The sequence below is a fragment of the Apostichopus japonicus genome, chromosome 21, assembly GCF_037975245.1.
Source record: "Apostichopus japonicus isolate 1M-3 chromosome 21, ASM3797524v1, whole genome shotgun sequence".
NCBI classification, from domain to species: domain Eukaryota; kingdom Metazoa; phylum Echinodermata; class Holothuroidea; order Aspidochirotida; family Stichopodidae; genus Apostichopus; species Apostichopus japonicus.
Window position 1 is genome coordinate 14,418,671 of NC_092581.1, and position 18,929 is coordinate 14,437,599.

At 37.7% G+C, this 18,929-nt stretch overlaps 2 protein-coding genes across 10 annotated transcripts in view; one reads left to right on the forward strand and one right to left on the reverse strand.

The window, feature by feature from the left end:
- LOC139963048 (leucine-rich repeat serine/threonine-protein kinase 1-like) overlaps nt 1-18,929 on the forward strand; it is a 495,817-nt gene that overhangs the window by 429,517 nt on the left and 47,371 nt on the right. The gene's annotated exons all lie outside the window — the stretch shown is intronic.
- LOC139963212 (phosphatidylinositol-binding clathrin assembly protein-like) overlaps nt 1-18,929 on the reverse strand; it is a 120,504-nt gene that overhangs the window by 83,917 nt on the left and 17,658 nt on the right. For all 9 annotated transcript variants that reach the window (XM_071963784.1, XM_071963789.1, XM_071963788.1 and 6 more), the window contains 3 exons: nt 18,586-18,728; nt 8,636-8,711; nt 6,699-6,801 (listed from right to left, as the gene is read on the reverse strand). In XM_071963784.1, the coding sequence (XP_071819885.1) occupies nt 6,699-6,801; nt 8,636-8,711; nt 18,586-18,728 (322 nt within the window). The remainder of the gene's footprint in view (nt 1-6,698; nt 6,802-8,635; nt 8,712-18,585; nt 18,729-18,929) is intronic.

An 18,929-nucleotide genomic window follows, 5' to 3' on the forward strand; every position in this document is an offset into this window, starting at 1 on the left:
CTATTCTTATGCTGCTTGGAAAGACCAGAAGGAGAGAAAGAGAGAGATTAAAAAGAGAAAGCTTTCCTTGCTTAAATCAAAGACTAGGTGATGATAGTATCTGACATTTTACAACAGGTTGGTCAGCTCAAAGTGTCAGAAGGCCTACATTTAATTATTCATCACTGTGGGCTACTAAAACTGTCCAGAATATCCTTTAATTAAGGAGGTAGTGAACAGTAAGTAGCCCAGGGTAATAAATAATTTACCATGCTGACTATGAGAGATACCCCAAAACCAACCAGCATGCAGACTAACTGGTACTGTACATGAAAATATCATGTCAACTTCTTCTCTTCCAGATAAAACTGACTCATAACCTAACGGAAGCCAGTTTGTTGATTCAATTAATATCGAATGGAGTAAATAGGAACTCCAGTACCTGAACGAAAATTTGGTTTGTGATGTCAACAGGGTCAAGTTTGGCTAAACAAAACATTCTCAAAGTTTGTGCTAGACATGCACTGAAGAACTTCCTAGTAGTAGTTTGGGATGGCAGAGGGTAGTGACCTTAGAGAGTCATTGTGGCCGGAGTTGGTGGGGGGGGGGTGAGGGAGGGGACCTGCAAGAATGTTACTAGTTTGTAGGCATGTTGGATCTGAGTGCATCTATATTGGGGACAGGTTAGAGAAGAATGAAGTAAATTGCAATTTAGTATGTTTGTAGGAAAACCTATCCACTTTTAGTTATTTGCAATGTACCTCATTTCTTTCAGTGGAAAATTCTTCTACCAAGTAACCTTTACTTATAAACCAATGTGGATAAACTGCCTTGACACTTAATAAGTCCTTCTCAAAACTACCTTTCCATGGATGTAAAGTACTGTCTGAAGAGAACTGGTCGGACTCAAGGCCACCCTCTTCATGTGAAATTACACAACTTGGGACAGACCAAGGGAGACAGGCGCAGAAGAGATCGACTAAAAGACAACAAGCAAGAAAGTCTGAAGTCTTGGGCACCATTCTCTACTAGAAACCATATATACATGTATACTGAGGACTGCTGTCAAAGTAGATTGGGGTAAGAACAGCAATGGTGAGTGGGAGAGGGGAGGGGGTGAGAGAGGGGGTGGGAGAAGGAGTGATTGGGAAATGGAAGGAAAAGGTGGGAGGAGGCAGAGGATGAAGAAGTACATGTATTACAAAATGTTGAAATACACAGGGAGAGAGATATTGTTGGCAAAATAGTAACATTCATAAATGCACTTCAAATATTGCATGCCCCACCTTAATTATTCATTTTTTAATACTACTTTTAATACTTCGTTTATACATCATTCAGAAAACTAGGGGCAAAAAACACATATGCAGTATATATGCAATGCTATGCAATAAAGTATCGAATAGTCCAACATCAGGATACAGAAAAACATCAAACCAAGGCAAACATGGACTCAAAACAGAAAATACTTTTAGAATGAATTATACGACGAAAGTAGAAAGTTAACTGATGTGGAGGGTCTGCAACAAAGAGGAAAACTGCTACAAAGGATAAGTGTGCCCATTTGATATATAGCAGCTAATATATATATATCGATTTAAACAGAAAGTCACCATCAAAAGGGGAATAACTAAATCTATGTAAGTTCTGGTCAAGAAGGGTAATGTACTGTACAATACACAAGAAGCTACAAACACAACATTTTATGCAGAATACATTACTTTAAGGGGACCAAAATCACTTGGTTAGTCGGACTGAACACAAAATGTTAAAAGCATACACAGATACTTCTCATTCCCAGCTCTGTCTAGAACTCCACAGTCCACACAATAATTATTTCTTTTGGATGGTCGGTTAAGTACTAAACGATGGAGATGGTTAAATGCCTCTAGGAGAGGTATCAATGTTTAATTCACACTTGATCATTCAATTTCTGAATTATGTGTTAGATTATATATGCTAACCAAAATCCTATTAATATTGATGCGTAAAGAAAGGATTTTAAGTTGCATTTCAGTACTAAAACTACACCAATTCTACTTCCTCAAGAACACTCAAGAATTCATTACTATTATTGTAGACAAACCTTCCACCCAAATGTTGTAAATTTAAATCCTTACACCCCCCCCCTCACTCCCCCATGTAGCTCTCTCTCTGTTACAAATTTGTACTACTGGATGGTAAATAATCACAACAATTAATGAAATAATACCTACTGTCACACTCCTTACTTATACGCAATGCAGCTTAGACCAAAGTTGGTTTTTGTGTTAGGATATGTTTTGTTATATTTACACTAAAATGTAAACAGACTTTTCCTACGATATTAAGTTAACATATATGGGACAGTATAACTAACCGTACACTTAAGTACATTCAAATCAATGAAAAAATTTATGCTGCAATTGCAACTTGCTATTTACTTCAAATTCTCCCGACTATGAAATCCTTCATTCACAGACAACATTTGCATGTAAACCTACAGTATAGGGAAAAACAGCCCTGTTTCAATGAATAAATCATGTTTGGTTAATTTGCTTCTGTTAATTGCTTCTGTTTCTAATTCTTCTGTTTGTAAAACACAGTTTTGTATTTGTATCCATATATAATGTTCTTATGTAGAAAGCTGGAACTAATACTGCTTTCACAATCTTATTTGCGTAGAGTAGTTCTGCCAATCAGAAGTTTGTTACTATACAAAGATACTATGTTATCACATCTATGTATTTAAATGCCACAGAGGGTACTTCGGTACAGGGAAGTTTTCTGCAAGCAAACTTACGTTTTCCTTGAAAGGTAAACATGGACATAAAAAGAAATGAAGCAAAGAGAGACATCATACAAAGCAAGGATTATAAAATCAGACTAAAGATTGCAAAATAGAGGAAAATTCAAGCAATGGAAAATTATGCTACTTACATGACCATTTTTATGTGAAGACAATTTACATGCATTTCAAATGTTTGTGCTTAAGTGCACACAAAGTATTTTGCACAGCTACTGTAGTGCACATGGTGGTAGGCAACTAAAATACTATGGGCCAATGACCAAATGGCTGGAAATTGCCTCAGTACTACTGTACTAACTAGCCTTTGTAATATTTGTGTAGGAAACAACAAGCTCATTCCTTCCGTCCAAATGTCGATTCTGAAGCACTTTCCAATCCTGCTTTCAATACAATTTAGGTTTAATTACCGTGGTACGGAAAAGAGAAAAAAAATATTGATATTCCATGTTGCACAGGCAGGTGTCTCTTATCGCCTATTACATTAAGTGCATGTATTGTACTTAATACAATCGTATCAGTGCAGGTAATACTGTAGGTTGTCAGGCATGTATTCAGTACTCAACACTACACAGAACATTACAGCTTCTGGGTTTGTTCTGAATACCTAACAAATGTTACAGTATTATCCTGTGATAACCCGTTCCCCCCCTTCCCCTACCCCAAATACTTGATGCCCTTGCTCTAAACTGACGGTTAACGACCTATGGATCAAGAACCCATGTTTAAGTGGGCAAAGGATTTTTGATGGGTCGCGAGACGGCTGTTCTAAACTTTATATATATGGATCCCGTCGTAATATGTCAGACTCGATGACAAAGTATTAAATATTTCCTGTAGTGAAGTGATATAAAAAGGTGCCTTACTGTTTAATTTAATTTTGGGAAATACACATGAACTATACAGTTTTACAGTGAACAGACAAACATTTGAGAATATTTTTTTCTTTTTTTACATTGCACTTAATTTTTACATGTTAACGTTTGATCCACAGTCATGTTGTTTTTCGTTTATTGAAAATGTTTCCATATTTGCAAGAGTCTTCAAACTGCCCAACAAAATGCAAAAAAGGCTGTAACTCTCTGTCTACTGAACTTGCCTTGCTTTATGTCAAATTATTTGTGTTTACAAAACTACAGTACGGTCAAAAATGCATGAGGTATGATCCTGAGGCACCAACTGACATTTTTTGGCAATTTTTCTTTCTCTTTTCTGACATATATCAAACAATGACTGAGTTACCAACAACTCAAGATGACAAAAACAAATAAGAAGCCTCCCCCTCTCCCCCCCCCCCAAAAAAAAATACATGTGATACTCTTAAACCTTCATGCTGCCTGCAATCCAATCTACGAAACGACTCCAAAAGGCAGACACCATGTATTGATGTACAGTATAACACTGTTAATGTGTACAGTATGACAATGGTTTTGATTACAAAATTCTCATTCCAGTGATGGGCAATAATTACTGATTGGCTGTAGGTTTCAATGCTCTCGAGGTAGGCTTCGTATGCTAACGTTAGATATACAGAATGATAATTCAACATGCAAATTTGCATTAAGATCACTATATAGTGGTTACCTATACAGTACGGTACATAATAATAACAATTATATATAACAATAATAACCATAATTATAATAATAATAATGTTAGATACAAAATGATAATTCAACATGCAAATTTGCATATAAGATCACTATATAGTAGTTACCCATATAGTACTGTACATAATAATAAAAATAATAATTATAATAATAATAACGTTATAACGTATACAGAATGATAATTCAATATGCAAATTTGCATAAGATCACTATATAGTAGTTACCCATACAGTACGGTACATAATAATAATAATAATAATTATAATAATAATAATGATAAAACAGTGGTTTTATATAGCACTAAAGCAGAAACAAGAGGTGTAGTTGCTCGGGGCTCTTAACAAACAAGTCAATCGCAATCAAATGAACAAGTAAAGGGATGAGTCTTTAGGTAACTCTTAAACGTAGAAAGTTTGATGCAAAATCTAATCTGGTCTGGTAGCTGGCTCCACAGATAAGGAGCAGAGTAGACAAAACATCGGTACCTGTATATATTTAATTAATAGTTCTAAAACTATAAGTTCATTGTCATTTTTACTGTTCAAGATGGTTAAAGGAGACACAACATCATTGGTCTCTACAGATGTTACAGGGATTACTGTCCTTTAAGCAACCTTCCCCAACACAGCTAAGGAAAATCTTATATAAAGTATCAACCCATACCAAGAATAACCAGGCACCTCGCAGCTTGAAAGATCACTCACCTACATGTACACAATTACATATAATTTGCGAGTTTGCAAGGTAATCTTGCAAAGGATATAATACCTGACAAAGACATTTAATCCTGCTCGAGCACCATTCTTTAATCCCCCACAGGAACCTGTCCATTTAAATTTACATATTAGCTGCACAGCCAAGACCCTGCCTCAAATATTTGATACAAGGTATAGATTGGCAAAGACTTTCTTCAACTATTTTTGCACAGTTTTACTGTACCCCACACATGAAAGAAAAAACAAAGTTCTATTAATACCAACTGCTGAATTGATCTTGGATGACATGCTAGGTTGATCATTTACAAATAGAATCTCAATTGATGGGGTACAGAGCAGTGAACACTTGGTGTCACTATTTTAAGTGACCTCATGCACGTTCACACCCTCTCAGTGTTGCTCTGATACCATGTGGGCTATTCTTGCATTTCTTCCACCCTCCCCCCCCCTCCCGCTCACCAACTCTTTTCAACTGAGAGTACCAAATCTACTCTGATATCATGTGGGCTGTTCTGCATTTCATCCACCCCCTCACTCCCCAACTCTTTTCCACTGAGAGTACTAAATCTATACCATGTGGGTTATACCATGTGGGCTGTTGTGCATTTTATCCACCCTCCCCCCCCCCACTCCCCAACTCTTTTCAACTGAGAATACCAAATTTTGAAAATGATAAATTGTTGCAAAAAACTTGTTAAGAAAGGGGTGGGAAAGTGGATGGGGGAGGAAGAGATGCACACAGTCAGTTTAAGCTTGGAGAATTCCTACTCCTTACCAAAACCTCTCAATTATCAAATCTCTCAGAAACAAATTATTTGATTTGATGAGTAAATGGGTTCCCAGGGAATAATTTATCTGGTATATATGTCATAGCAAAATGCAAAGACAAACTTTCAAATGAAGGGAATGTTTCAGTGCAGGATATGTTGCTAAATATAGATATATCCTGAAATTAAACATATTCACCTTTAAATTTCTGGAATATATTATTTAGTAAGTTTTTCATCAGTCTGAATGTAATTTTTTAATGATACACCTGTTTTAAGATCTCTTGGAATTTTTCCCACAAACTTGGTTTGTTTTAACCTTCATATCAACCAAACAACAACAGAGTACAAAAGGAGAACATTAAATATCACTTCACCTTTGGCAATCTTTAAATTATGCCCACCCATTTTTTGAGAGCAATAAAAAATTTCTGTCCTTTTTCTGTACCATGATTTGGGTGACTGATAGATGTATGGATATGTGACTTGACTATATTTGAGGTATCATGTACAAAATAAACTCCCAAGTGATGCTTCTTGAGCTATAAATAAAGCTTTGAAGATTTTCACATTTCCGGATCTTGGCTGACCTCAACTGACCTTTGACCGGCATCAAACCTAATAGAGGCCCTGGACTCGTTTTTTTGGATAAACCACTTTGCCAAGTGTGACAATTGTCAGCATTTCCCATCTTTAGGTTCCCAAAGGGCAACTAAACCCCAAGAAGTAATGTTAGGTTTAAAGAAATGAAAAAACCTGTAATCATGGAAGTTTGTTTCTCTGAGATTATGTCAAATCATCATCATTGAAAAAGTAGTCACACCCTGGATAAATAACTTACCCTCTCTTGGCTCTGCAGAAGTCAAACGCCATGTTCCTGTATGAGTATGCTTTTTGGTTTAGATACATGGAGTATTTTCTAACAAAAGTTGACATCTCATAACCTAAAAACGGAGAAGAGAAGAAACTAGTTTCCATTCATAATGCTAAAGATAAAAAATATAACAAAATAAAAATAACATAGTCAAAGCAGTTTTTGCATTTGGTTAGTAATTTTAATACTAAGCCTACCAAGTATTACTCAGAAATATGACCGTCACCATTGAACAAACTAAGACAATGTTCATCACAGATTTCTTAATCAAAAGTTAAGAACTAAGTAGTCAATGTTCTTTTCAAATCTTTGCTAATCACTTCTACAGACTTTGGGAGGAAGAATGCTGGATCTCCAGTTGCCCAAAATGCTACACAAACATAGAGATACTGCAATTTTAATACCTACACATAACATCAATCAATTGGTATTCTCAATATTTCAAAATGAGCAAAATTCACAGACCTCAAAATATTACTAAGCAAAATTGTAAACACATAGCTCTTTGAATTAATGTTGCCAAGACGACCATAAACCTGGAACAGGCAATAAAGGGGTAGGTATTTGATATTAAATGTGTGTCCTCCACAAAGTTATCTTTACTTCACCTGTATTTGACCCCTTCTTTGATACTAAAATTCCCAGTTATATTACTTTCCACTTTTGACTTGCTTCAGAGTTATTTATCAATTTTGGCTGTTACTGTATGTACTGTTTGAGATTGCTATTTCTACAGTGCAATACCAGCTAATATACATACATGTAACTGCTATGGGATAAATTGACAATTGCACTTGAAATTTGAAGAGTAACTCAACAAGTATTACAATACAAAGCAAGTGGTACACAACAGGAAATGTCAACATTTAAACTAATGGATCTTGAAAAGTGAACTATTTTAGAGGATTCATTGAGATGCTTGCAGATCAAACAGAAAACCAGAGGGATGGGTGAGGGGGGGGGGTGTGACATGGGAAGGAGGGGTGCAGCAGAGAAGAGATGATGGGACAGTGACAAGTTGTCAGTATCAAGTCCCTTGAGTTATTTCCTCAGTGTTTCCTGAGTGTTTAAAGGATCTAAGACCTGTGGAATGGCAATATTATATAATACTAGTGAGAGGATTAGGATTTTGCACGTTTTTACTGTTTGACGGCAGTTTATGACCCCAAATGACTGTGCAACTATTTTTGGATGAATCTTTATTTCCCCCTCATATATTCTACAATTTCACCATGTCCAGTAAACATTCAGCACCGGACCTTTCAACCACTGTTGACAGATGGACAGACACATGGGCTGCGATCATGGGGGGGGACATGTCCCCCCAATATTTTAGGTGGGGGGATATAGTATCTAATATCCCCAAATATTTGGTGTCATAGTTTTTTTGTGGCTATAAATAGAAAATATTGCGTGAGATTATTTATCCAAATCATATTTGGCGGTGGCTAAAACTTCATCCAACACATGCTGCATGAGGTAAATGACTCTTCATGGTCGTTTCTGTGTCCTGTGACCTCATAGCATGTTGTCACTTATTACTATCATAATGTCTGTCCATCTCTTGTGTATGAGTGTAAGTACGCACAATCATATATATGATCCACATCAATATTGGATACGCACCTGTTTATATATCCCCCAATATCCCCCAATATTTGAAACAAATCGCCGCCCCTGGACAGACATGCAGACGGACAGACCGACAGACAGAGATATTGCCATGACAATAACTATTTGAGCAAAGCAATTCATAACAGAGTAGATGACAGTATGGCTAGACACTGAATCGATTGTGAAACAGCAAGATTACTGCCGGTTGGTCATTTTTAACTACGTTAAAAGTAACTTGATACTGAAATATAATGGTGTCATTATTACGCAAAGAACTTATAATATCTTACCTTGTGTACCACCTTTATCTGTAAATTCTTCTAAATTAAAGATGGTGGACCTCGTTGCCAAATACCTCAAAAAGCTCTGCATTTAAGAAAGAGAAATATGAAGAGAATATTGTAGAAACTCGAGGAGATTGCTTGGTTAATGAGAAAGCTAAGGGGCTTACAAGAGGGATTCCTTGCCACTTTTCATATGAGCATATTTAAAGTAACACTGCTGACAAGTTTAAATCATTGTTGACTTTAAGTAATAAGCAAGGTTATTACACTCATGTGGACTTCGGTTAGACTCAAATGACCTTTGACCTCCGCAGAAAATGAAAGTATCATTGTAGAGCTAGAAAGGTACATGTACATACCACATGGGAATTACCTTTAAGATATACTTTTGAAGTTATATAACAATGTGATAAGCGTTTGAAGTCGGGTGGCTTCAAGTGACCCTTCTCAAGTATGATGTTGGTATGAGGTCCAAGAAGTCACACTGCATATTACTTGTGTTACTGTATACAGAGTCAAGGAGAGAGTGAAAGGAATAGCTGAATGCAACTCTACAATTCCACTTTCCCTATCAAAAAAGTACTGTTTATTAACATGTAGGAACTTCTAGGAAAGTGGCTCCATACTGTACCTCTCAATCACTCCTACTCCCAAAGCAATGAGTCTGTCTTATTATTGACTGTCTTTCCTACTACTATATACTTAAAACATTAATATTGGATATAATACCTTTAACCCATATGTACACTACTTGATTGCAAAGACACTACTGTCCCTCCTCCTCCCACTTCCCCTCTCCCTCCCACTTCCCCTCTCCCTCCCACTTCCCCTCTCCCTCCCACTTCCCCTCTCCCTCCCACTTCTTCTCTACCTCCCTTGCCATCTCTCCCCTTCCCCTCTTCCTCTCCTTCCGCCCAATTCCCCTCTACCTCCCCTTCCCCTCTACCTCCCACTTCCCCTCTACCTCCCCTTCCCCTCTCTCTCCCCTTCTCCTCTACCTCCCCTTCCCCTCTCCCTCCTACTTCTTCTGTACCTCCCTTGCCATCTCCCCCTTCCCCTCTTCCTCTCCTTCCGCCCAATTCCCCTCTACCTCCCCTTCCCCTCTACCTCCCACTTCCCCTCTACCTCCCACTTCCCCTCTACCTCCCACTTCCCCTCTACCTCCCCTTCCCCTCTCTCTCCCCTTCTCCTCTACCTCCCCTTCCCCTCTCCCTCCCCTTCCCCTCTCTCTCCCCTTCTCCTCTACCTCCCCTTCCCTCTCCCTCCTACTTCTTCTGTACCTCCCTTGCCATCTCCCCCTTCCCCTCTTCCTCTCCTTCCGCCCAATTCCCCTCTACCTCCCCTTCCCCTCTCTCTCCCCTTCCCCTCTCCCTCCCACTTCCCCTCTACCTCCCACTTCCCCTCTACCTCCCCTTCCCCTCTCTCTCCCCTTCTCCTCTACCTCCCCTTCCCCTCTCTCTCCCCTTCTCCTCCAGCTCCCCTTCCCCTCTCCCTCCTACTTCTTCTGTACCTCCCTTGCCATCTCCCCCTTTCCCCTCTTCCTCTCCTTCCACCCAATTCCCCTCTACCTCCCCTTCCCCTCTCTCTCCCCTTCTCCTCTACTTCCCCTTCCCCTCTCCCTCCCACTTCCCCTCTACCTCCCACTTCCCCTCTACCTCCTCCCCTTCCCCTCTCTCTCCCCTTCTCCTCTACCTCCCCTTCCCCTCTCTCTCCCCTTCCTCCTTCCTCCTTCCCTCCTTTCATAATCCTTACTACAGCAATATTGCAGATGAACATGAAACTTACAAATATTGGGTCATTATGTAAATCAATAATTAACCAGGGGATTCTCCATTCTCCACCCTCCCTGTACCTCGCATCATCTTCTCATGCTCCCTCCCTCCCCACTCCTTCCAAAGTACAATACAATATATAAGTTACTACCTGAAGTTAACACACGCTGGGTGTAATGATGCCTCTGCAAAACACTGTGTGTACACTACTTTATAGGGAGTAAAGTACTGTGTACAAAGTACAGGACGGTAGCCTCAAAGGGAACTCATTATCATTCTGAGTATGTATACAGTACTTTAAACTCAAAACAATTTAGCAAACAGAGGCACCAATATGCCAGTCAATTAAATGAATATTTATGCTTTGTCAGCAATCTAATTGTGACTGTAATCCTGTTATCATGGGATTCCATTACGGTACAGTATAATACAGAAGCGAACAGTAACACATTGAGTCATCAGATACTTAACCGCAGAATCAAGAGGGTGCCAGACATTGACCACAAAAAAAAAAAATCCTGCATATTGTAAACAGCATATTTTTTACTTTAAGGTAACATTGTTCTCCATTATGTGCATCAAACCTCTATATAACAATTGATACAAACAAAATTACTCAGAAATTGTCAAGCTTTATTTCAAGGACAATATTCTGCTGATAATAACGTTCATAGTGTCAACATATCTGCGGAATTTGCTGTTCTTGATTTTGCATTTAAACTACAAGTGTGGGATTTGAATGTATACTTGAGTGGGTGGATGAGGGGGCTGCAAACTATAGTATGCAATTATGTCTTGTTACTGTATGGTATTATAAACAGCTGAATAATATATATTACTGGCACTGCGTAAGTTCTAGAGCATTAGAGTACCAGTAGTAATCTGTGTGTGTGCTAAGGGGTGTACAGTGCTAAAACAGTTACCACTTCACTTTAGTCATGGTAGAGCAAGAGTGCCTGATGAAGTGAGAAGACAGGTAAGCAGGAAAGCAATGTAAATTGATAAAATTCCTAGATATCTGGCATAAAGATTATCAAAGTCCGAGCAAAGTATATACTGTATACAGTGTTCTTGAAAACTGAAAATGTTACCAATTGATCTTTTTAAAGCTAGGGGTAGACAGAAATTTATGTTGAATGGAAAGACACACAGAAAAAGGAGAAGGTTCAGTAAATTCTGAAAACATGCAAGATTCTCAAAATTCAAGAGACAGGTCTAAATACATCTTTCAGCTGAGAGCATGTAAAATGGTCCTACTAACAGACTCAATTGATGTATGGTAGTGTACAGGTAAATTTGCGTGTCCCCTAAATTCCTGTATAGTGTAATACATGTGTAGTGGCAGTGAACGACACTGAAAGAAAAAGTCATATTGTAACCACTTTTTCAATTGCAATATTAATCTACAAAGCCTAAAGTAATGGAAACAGCCAAAATTGCTGCAGTGAAACAAGGAAACATCATTTTTATATTTTTAGACACTTTTGGCGGCTAATGCCACCAGTTTAGCAGAATTATACTGTAAACTTCAGCGCATTCATGAAAGTAAGCAGAATTTTTCCTTGCCTCAAGGAGTTTGACTACCAACCTACACAAGTATTATTCTTTCTGTTTCTGGTGGAATCTGGTCAACTCATTAACAAAATCACATTGCTGAAGGATAAAAGTACACCACTGAGCAAAATCAGAAAAATTGTCATCACCCCTTATCCTTTAAAAGAACATTAATGCCCTTCATATCACAAATTTACCGTATACCATCACACCACTGATCCAGCTGGATGTGTAAGACCGTAAGTACTTCCACCATGGAAGTACATTATACAGCACTTCCATGTTTCGATCAAACCATTTGCAAACCGAATGGATTAACTCTTAGGTGGATGCTATCCCTGGGGCTGCCAATTCTCACTCTATTACAGTAATAATAAACGATAATATCTATTGCTCTCATCTTTAAACAAAACACTTCAAACCAGGAGTCGTACTTCCCAGGGAAATCTACCCAGCGAAAGATTGTTTACTATGTACAACACACTTGTGCCAGGCGGTAACAGTCAACAGCTGTAAGCTTTCCTGTGGCACTATACTGTCAGGTCACAAAACCCTGCGACTGGCAACACAAGAAAGCCACAGCCATCGGCAATATTCTTGGCTGAAATATTTATTGTGGAATAAAAGAGTTCAAATTCCGGTTCTTTAACAGAATACATTCCTCTTGGAGATATACACATGTATAAAATGTTTGCTGAAAAATAAGTTGAAATCATAGCTTTTGCAGACTCAAATCTCCTTTTCATTTCTTAAGTGGCATTCCTGAAGATTGATAATCTGGGCTTACTTTGATGGGTACAATTTGTCATCATGAATTTTATTAAAAACTGAAATATTCGGGTTTTGAACTGTATCTCATTTGCATAATTTGTTTGTACGATCATCTTGAAGTGGTACAAAGTTCAAAGCAAGAAAATCTATGACATTGACATGGCAACCACGCCAAAAACAAAACAAAAACAAACAAACAAAGAAAAACAAAGAAGCCCTAAATCTAAGATGGGAATGCAGACCTTTTCATTGTTCAAGATTTTGCCAACTTTCGAATTTTATTGGTCATTTGTCACTGATTATGCAAAATTTCAACACTATTGCTTATTATTTTTGTACTAAAGTAATCTTTTCTTTCTACAGTACATCAATTTTACTTTCATTGTGTGTGTACTGTTTTTTAATGAAGGCATATCATTATTATTATTATTATTATTATTATTATTATTATTCAAGCTGACATTTACCTGTCATCACATATATTGTACTGTATTATATATCCTTACACAAGGTCCTGATCAAGATCATACTGTATATGTATGCAAAACACTACTGAAGAAAATAAAATTTCAAAAAAATAAATTAAAGAAAAAGTTAAAGGCGATGTATAACAGTTGCGTCAGTTTTATGAAAACTACCCCACCCAAACCCATTTTGACCTGTGGAATATGACTGATCAAAATATGATCTGATTTCAGACGTAATACATCCTTCCAGGCTGTACATGATTTATATACTGTTATTCACTTTCAGTACTGTTATTCATATTACAGTCCTCCAGAACACTTTGCATTGTTTTAACTCAGACACACCCAACTTACCCTGACAATGAACTTTGAACACAGGCCTGGAGACCGTTCAGATATAAATCATCACATACTGACTGCCATTGAACCATATTATGTTTATCTTCCAAATCTGTGACTTGTCAAAATGTGATTTAAATATGTTGCCTGTGTTTCAAAACGTGTGTGCTTACAGTAGTACTACAAGGTAATCCAGCAATTTATCCATGTGTGTCCACTCATCTCATGGCAAGTAATAGTGCTGGATCTTTAAAAAGAATGGTGAGCGTTCACTGTATTTATATTTGTTTCTTGTCTACAGTGCTGTACACTTCCAGGTGACGACGATATGGATCCATTGGTACAATTACTCCCCAAAAACTGACCGGTTTTGGTTTTTAGGAAGGATGATACTTACCTGTCTCCCTTACCTATGCACACTAATATCTACCTTAGCCTATTAACTGGTAACATTCTTGCACTGCGCCCCCAATGACCCCGTCTAAGGTCACTGACCTCCTCCTTTCGAATCTACCATTCAGAGGCCTATGAGTGTTTGGGAGTGCAGTGAATGTTACCATTTATTAGGCTAAGGTACTGTAGATAGGTGTGCATTATAGGCACTTGGGAGACAGGTAAGTGAGGAGTGACGTAAATCTTTATATTTCTAACCACTGCAGTCTTTGTTCACCTCAGTGCTTAACACAGTGGTAGTTCATGATCAGAAATGTTTTTAACAAGAAGCTTAGCGCTGTCAGTATAGTGCAACAGATCTGCGCCTTCCTCCAATAGGAAACAATTGAAAGAATTGGATATATTACATGACTGCAACGAGACATTCTTCAAGTTCTCTACAGAAACTAATTCTTTTGCAAAGAATGAACAAATTCTGAATACTGTAAAGACACATTATATCCAAGACTATCGACGACTACCTGGGATTTGCATAGAAAATATGAGCTGACATGTTTTGAATGATCCTTTTATACTTACTGTACCAGTTTGTACTTTAAAAGTATATTATATTCAAACAGTGGTAGGATTACAGCAAAATATGGTAAATCCAGACCCTTTACCGTGCAATGTTACTGTACTGCATATATGTCACATAACAAAGCAAACCGCAGTCATAATACTGTAGTAATTACTGACCATCTTATTAAATAGGAAACTGCATGTGCAGCAATTTCTTGGAAACTGGAACTGTTTAGATATTGTTTACACAACCTCTAGTCCAAACATGTTCAAAACGTCCTTGTTTTTATTGCAAAGATATAAAGCTGCAGAGCTAAAAAGAAAAGGAAAAAAAAACTGACCGGTGATTCTTTTCCAAATATACATGGGGCACACTTATTATGAGGCAAGTTAAAGCAGGGGTACATGAGAGCAAATCTAATATCTTGAACATGTTTTTTAAAACTACATACTTTTATACTACAGGGTAAAATGGTATTTAGACTTTTTTCTTTACCTTAATCTGTGCCCTCATATTCAATAAGCTTTCTCTTCTAAAGTTACAATCCTGGTAGTCCCTGGATTCAAAGACCTTTTGGAAATATCAAGTGCTGTAATATCAGGTTACACCAAGTGTAAGGAACCAAGTATCTTAAGAATGGAATCAGTTTCACAATTTGTGTGGATACAGCATCTAGGGTACAGTGAACATTGTGTAAAACTAACTACAAAACTTGCTTCAAAGTTAATCAGCAAATCCGGAGTTCACTCACCTTCTGGCTGAAATTTGCCTTGAAAACCTGCCTTTTGGTGCCATCAATCTAAACATTACATTTTACTGAATTTTCCTTAGCACTACTCAAGTTTTGGGGCCAAACAGAATTAATGCAGCACAACATTTGACAACTAAAAAGTACTGTAGATCTCAATTTTGACCATGAAAGCTTGGCCTGAAGAAGTTACATGTCTGCCAAACTTGAATGTAGCAGACAATTGAAAAGATTTCGCTCACGAAAATGTAATGTTTCTTCCTGGCTGGTAGATTTGGAAGGAGGATTTAGGGGGCGGTGCCTAGGGAGCGAGGGCGCAGTGGTAAAGTATTCCAAATGTGTAGTCAAGTAGATGGGAAAGGGCAACAGTGAGTGGGAGACAGGTAAGAGAGGAGCGAAGTAAATGCAAGTGATCTCTTTGCTTGCTACCTATATAAAAACTCATCTTGAGAAATCGAAAGTGTGCAATAGTAATTTCAAAATAGTTCGTATGGCAGTAACAGATAGATTTGTGTCTAAATACAGTGAGGTCTGAGGAGGATTTAAGTAACTAACACCATTACTTCATATTGGCAAAAATGGTCATGGAGTAATCCTTCTAAAAATACATCGAGTATATTAACTGGATGTACTCAGGATTTCAAAGTTAACCATCTTCCACCAGAGTCTGTGTATCCAATTGTAGATCAAATACAGACTTAGATCTGTATATTCCATGTATTGATGATGTGAATCCTGCAATGTAGTACGTCAGTATATCGTCGTAGCAACTGAAGCAGCAAATGCTGCAGAAATCTCACTACTTTGCACAGTGAAAGGTTTCTTCCGGTGGCTGAAATATATTGCTAAATAACAACCAGAAAGCCAATCAGCTTAAGTGATTTCCTTGTCAAGTTTCATATGAGAACATTAAATGTAACTACAGAGCAGTTTCTTGATGAATCCACATACCAAGTAACAAGGGCATTCATGTTGGAGTTATTCTATATAAAGAATGTTTCAGACTGACCTTTGTCAACCTCAAATAAAATTTTACCAAAACAAAACAATGGTTGTTCTGAAGAGAGTGGACCCACATATGAGCTATCAACATTATTCAAGCTTTACTGTTGTTATTGAGTGAACAAAGTTTCAGAGTTTGCCCTATGTTGACTACAAGTGACCTTTGACCTCAACCATATTACATGGGGTCCTTGTTGTTACCCAGGGTGATTGACACACTAGGTTTGAAACTCACTCTTCACTTTCTGAGATATCTATTTTACAAGGTTTCAAGCTTTGTTGACCACAAATGACCCTTGACATCCACTAATTTCAATCGGGTTCTTGTACTCAAGTGGATCCACATACCAAGTTAAGTTCATCCAAGCTTCATTTATTGCATTTTTGTGTTTACAAGGTTTTCAGACTCAGTATTTACAATAATATTATTTTGGTACATGAATATATATATTCCATATTGAAGTTCATCATCATGTTTCTTCATAGGAAAGAACCCGTCGAAGCCCTCTACTACGCAAGTTATAATGGCTATGTACAATTGTCATTGGTTTGATTTTAACATGTCGTATGCCAGCATCGACGAATTCGGCAGATGACAGTCCTGACCATGAAATAATATTGTCGACCCATCGAAGACGAGGTCTGCCAGGGCCCCGACGAGTACCGGAAGTGGTGGATCCTTAAATGGAGTCCGTTAAATAAATTCAAGTAAAGTAATCCCAAGGTAGCCAAAAACATACTGTAAGCTATTTCAGAACTATTTGATAATTTGGATGGTAGAATGAGTAGGGCCGTAGTCCGAAATGGGCTGTTCACCATGAAAGGGTGGTGCTAAAAGGTTAAAAGATGCACTAAACAAGGCAAAAACACAAAAATACACACTTGTTGTGAGGAGACAGGGAAGTTAGGAAGTGAAGTAAATGTTTTGCAAACAACATGAAATTGATGATGATAGCTAGTGCTTTTTTAACACCACACAGGAGAAACAATTAGTTTTATCACTGTCAGGGTACCCAACATTGGGGTGAGGGGGTGGGGAGGGAGGGATAGTGGGGACTGACCCCTGATTAATGGTCACAGCTATTGTTATACAGTGGCAATTTCAAGACCACTGAATATGGATATATGACAAGCTGATCAGGAAGAACTCTAAAAATGTTGCTGACAGCCCCACAGGTTATATCTGATTAGCAATTGGTTAACAAATCTTTTGTCGTCAGAGACTACCTGTACCCAGCACTGGACAATGAGCCCTTTGAAAATCCTTCATTTTCAGGGAATAATTTTATCTGGTATTGCATCACAAAATGCTATGTAAAATGGTCAAATTTCTATAAATACACGTCTAAAGACATATTTATTATTTTGACACAGGAACCATACTATTTTATAACATACAAATTTCAGAGTATGCAAAGTTGCTGGCACACAAAACTTGAACACTAAATTATAATAATTCCCTGATTTCCTCTCTGATTTAAGGTTTCAATATTTACCAGCATTTTCTTCCCCCCTTCATTCACAACATTTGGTTCATATTGCATTTTAAAGCCTAAATTGTAACTTTCTATAAAGTATCCACAGACCACAACACTGTAAGGGTTCATTTACAGTACAAACATGTCTGGACAAGTCCTACTAAATGGAAACATCCCATGTTATTTCAATGCAGATTGTTGTACATTACGATGCAGTATATATTGGACTCTAAAAGGAATTCCTGCCCGTTAATTATTTTCTTCGTCCTATACACTGTACGGATACTCTGCCAAGCACGCAGTAATATTGCACTCCATGGTAGTAGTGTAGATTGAATCAGGTGATTGACAAGGGTCCAGAATTTTCAAAGGAATTTTGCTTTCGTCTGTACAGTATCCAGTAACAAGCACTAATTATGACACCTTTAAATCTTCCATGTTTGTGCACATTTTTTTTTTTTTTTTTTTTTTTTTTTGGGAGGGGGAGGTTCCAGGTACCTACCTAACAGTACCTGCAGAACTTTTGGGTTCAATAATGCATGATGTACCATGACATTTGCTTAATGATGTAGAAATGGGTTAGAAATGAGACCTGTAGAAATGGTGTGATGAATCGATCAAAAATAATTTTAACTTACTGGTCTGAGTACTTACAACTAATGATACTTACCAGCCTCAATCACCCTCCCATCTACCTAGCCTACAACTAATAACATTATTTTATCTACCTAGCTTACAACTGATAACATTATATTTTACTGTATTGCATGCCCCCCCCATGCCCCCTTCCTCCACCTCTCCCACAGTTAATAAACCTGTAAGAGAGGAATGAGATAAATATGAATAAAATCTTTTGTTTTAATGACTTACTTCATTTCCATATACCATAAGGTGATGACATGTAACAAGTGTCTTGAAAGAGACTACCCAGTTGGCATTGAGAGACCTGTCTATGATCATGTCGGCCAGCTCTGGAATGTTGATGTGCTCGGTGTTTGTGCATTGTAGCAAATCTACATTGAAAGAAGACATGAGAAACTCAACGTTAACGGCACTGGCTCACTCACATTTTGCTTAGAAAAGCATTCCTTTTCGTCTTTAGAAAAGCATACATCTTCGTCTTTAGAAAAGCATTCATCTTCAAGATTGCTAACTGTTTTATTGCAATAATTTACATTGATACAAGACTGGCATTATATTTAACTTAAAACCAT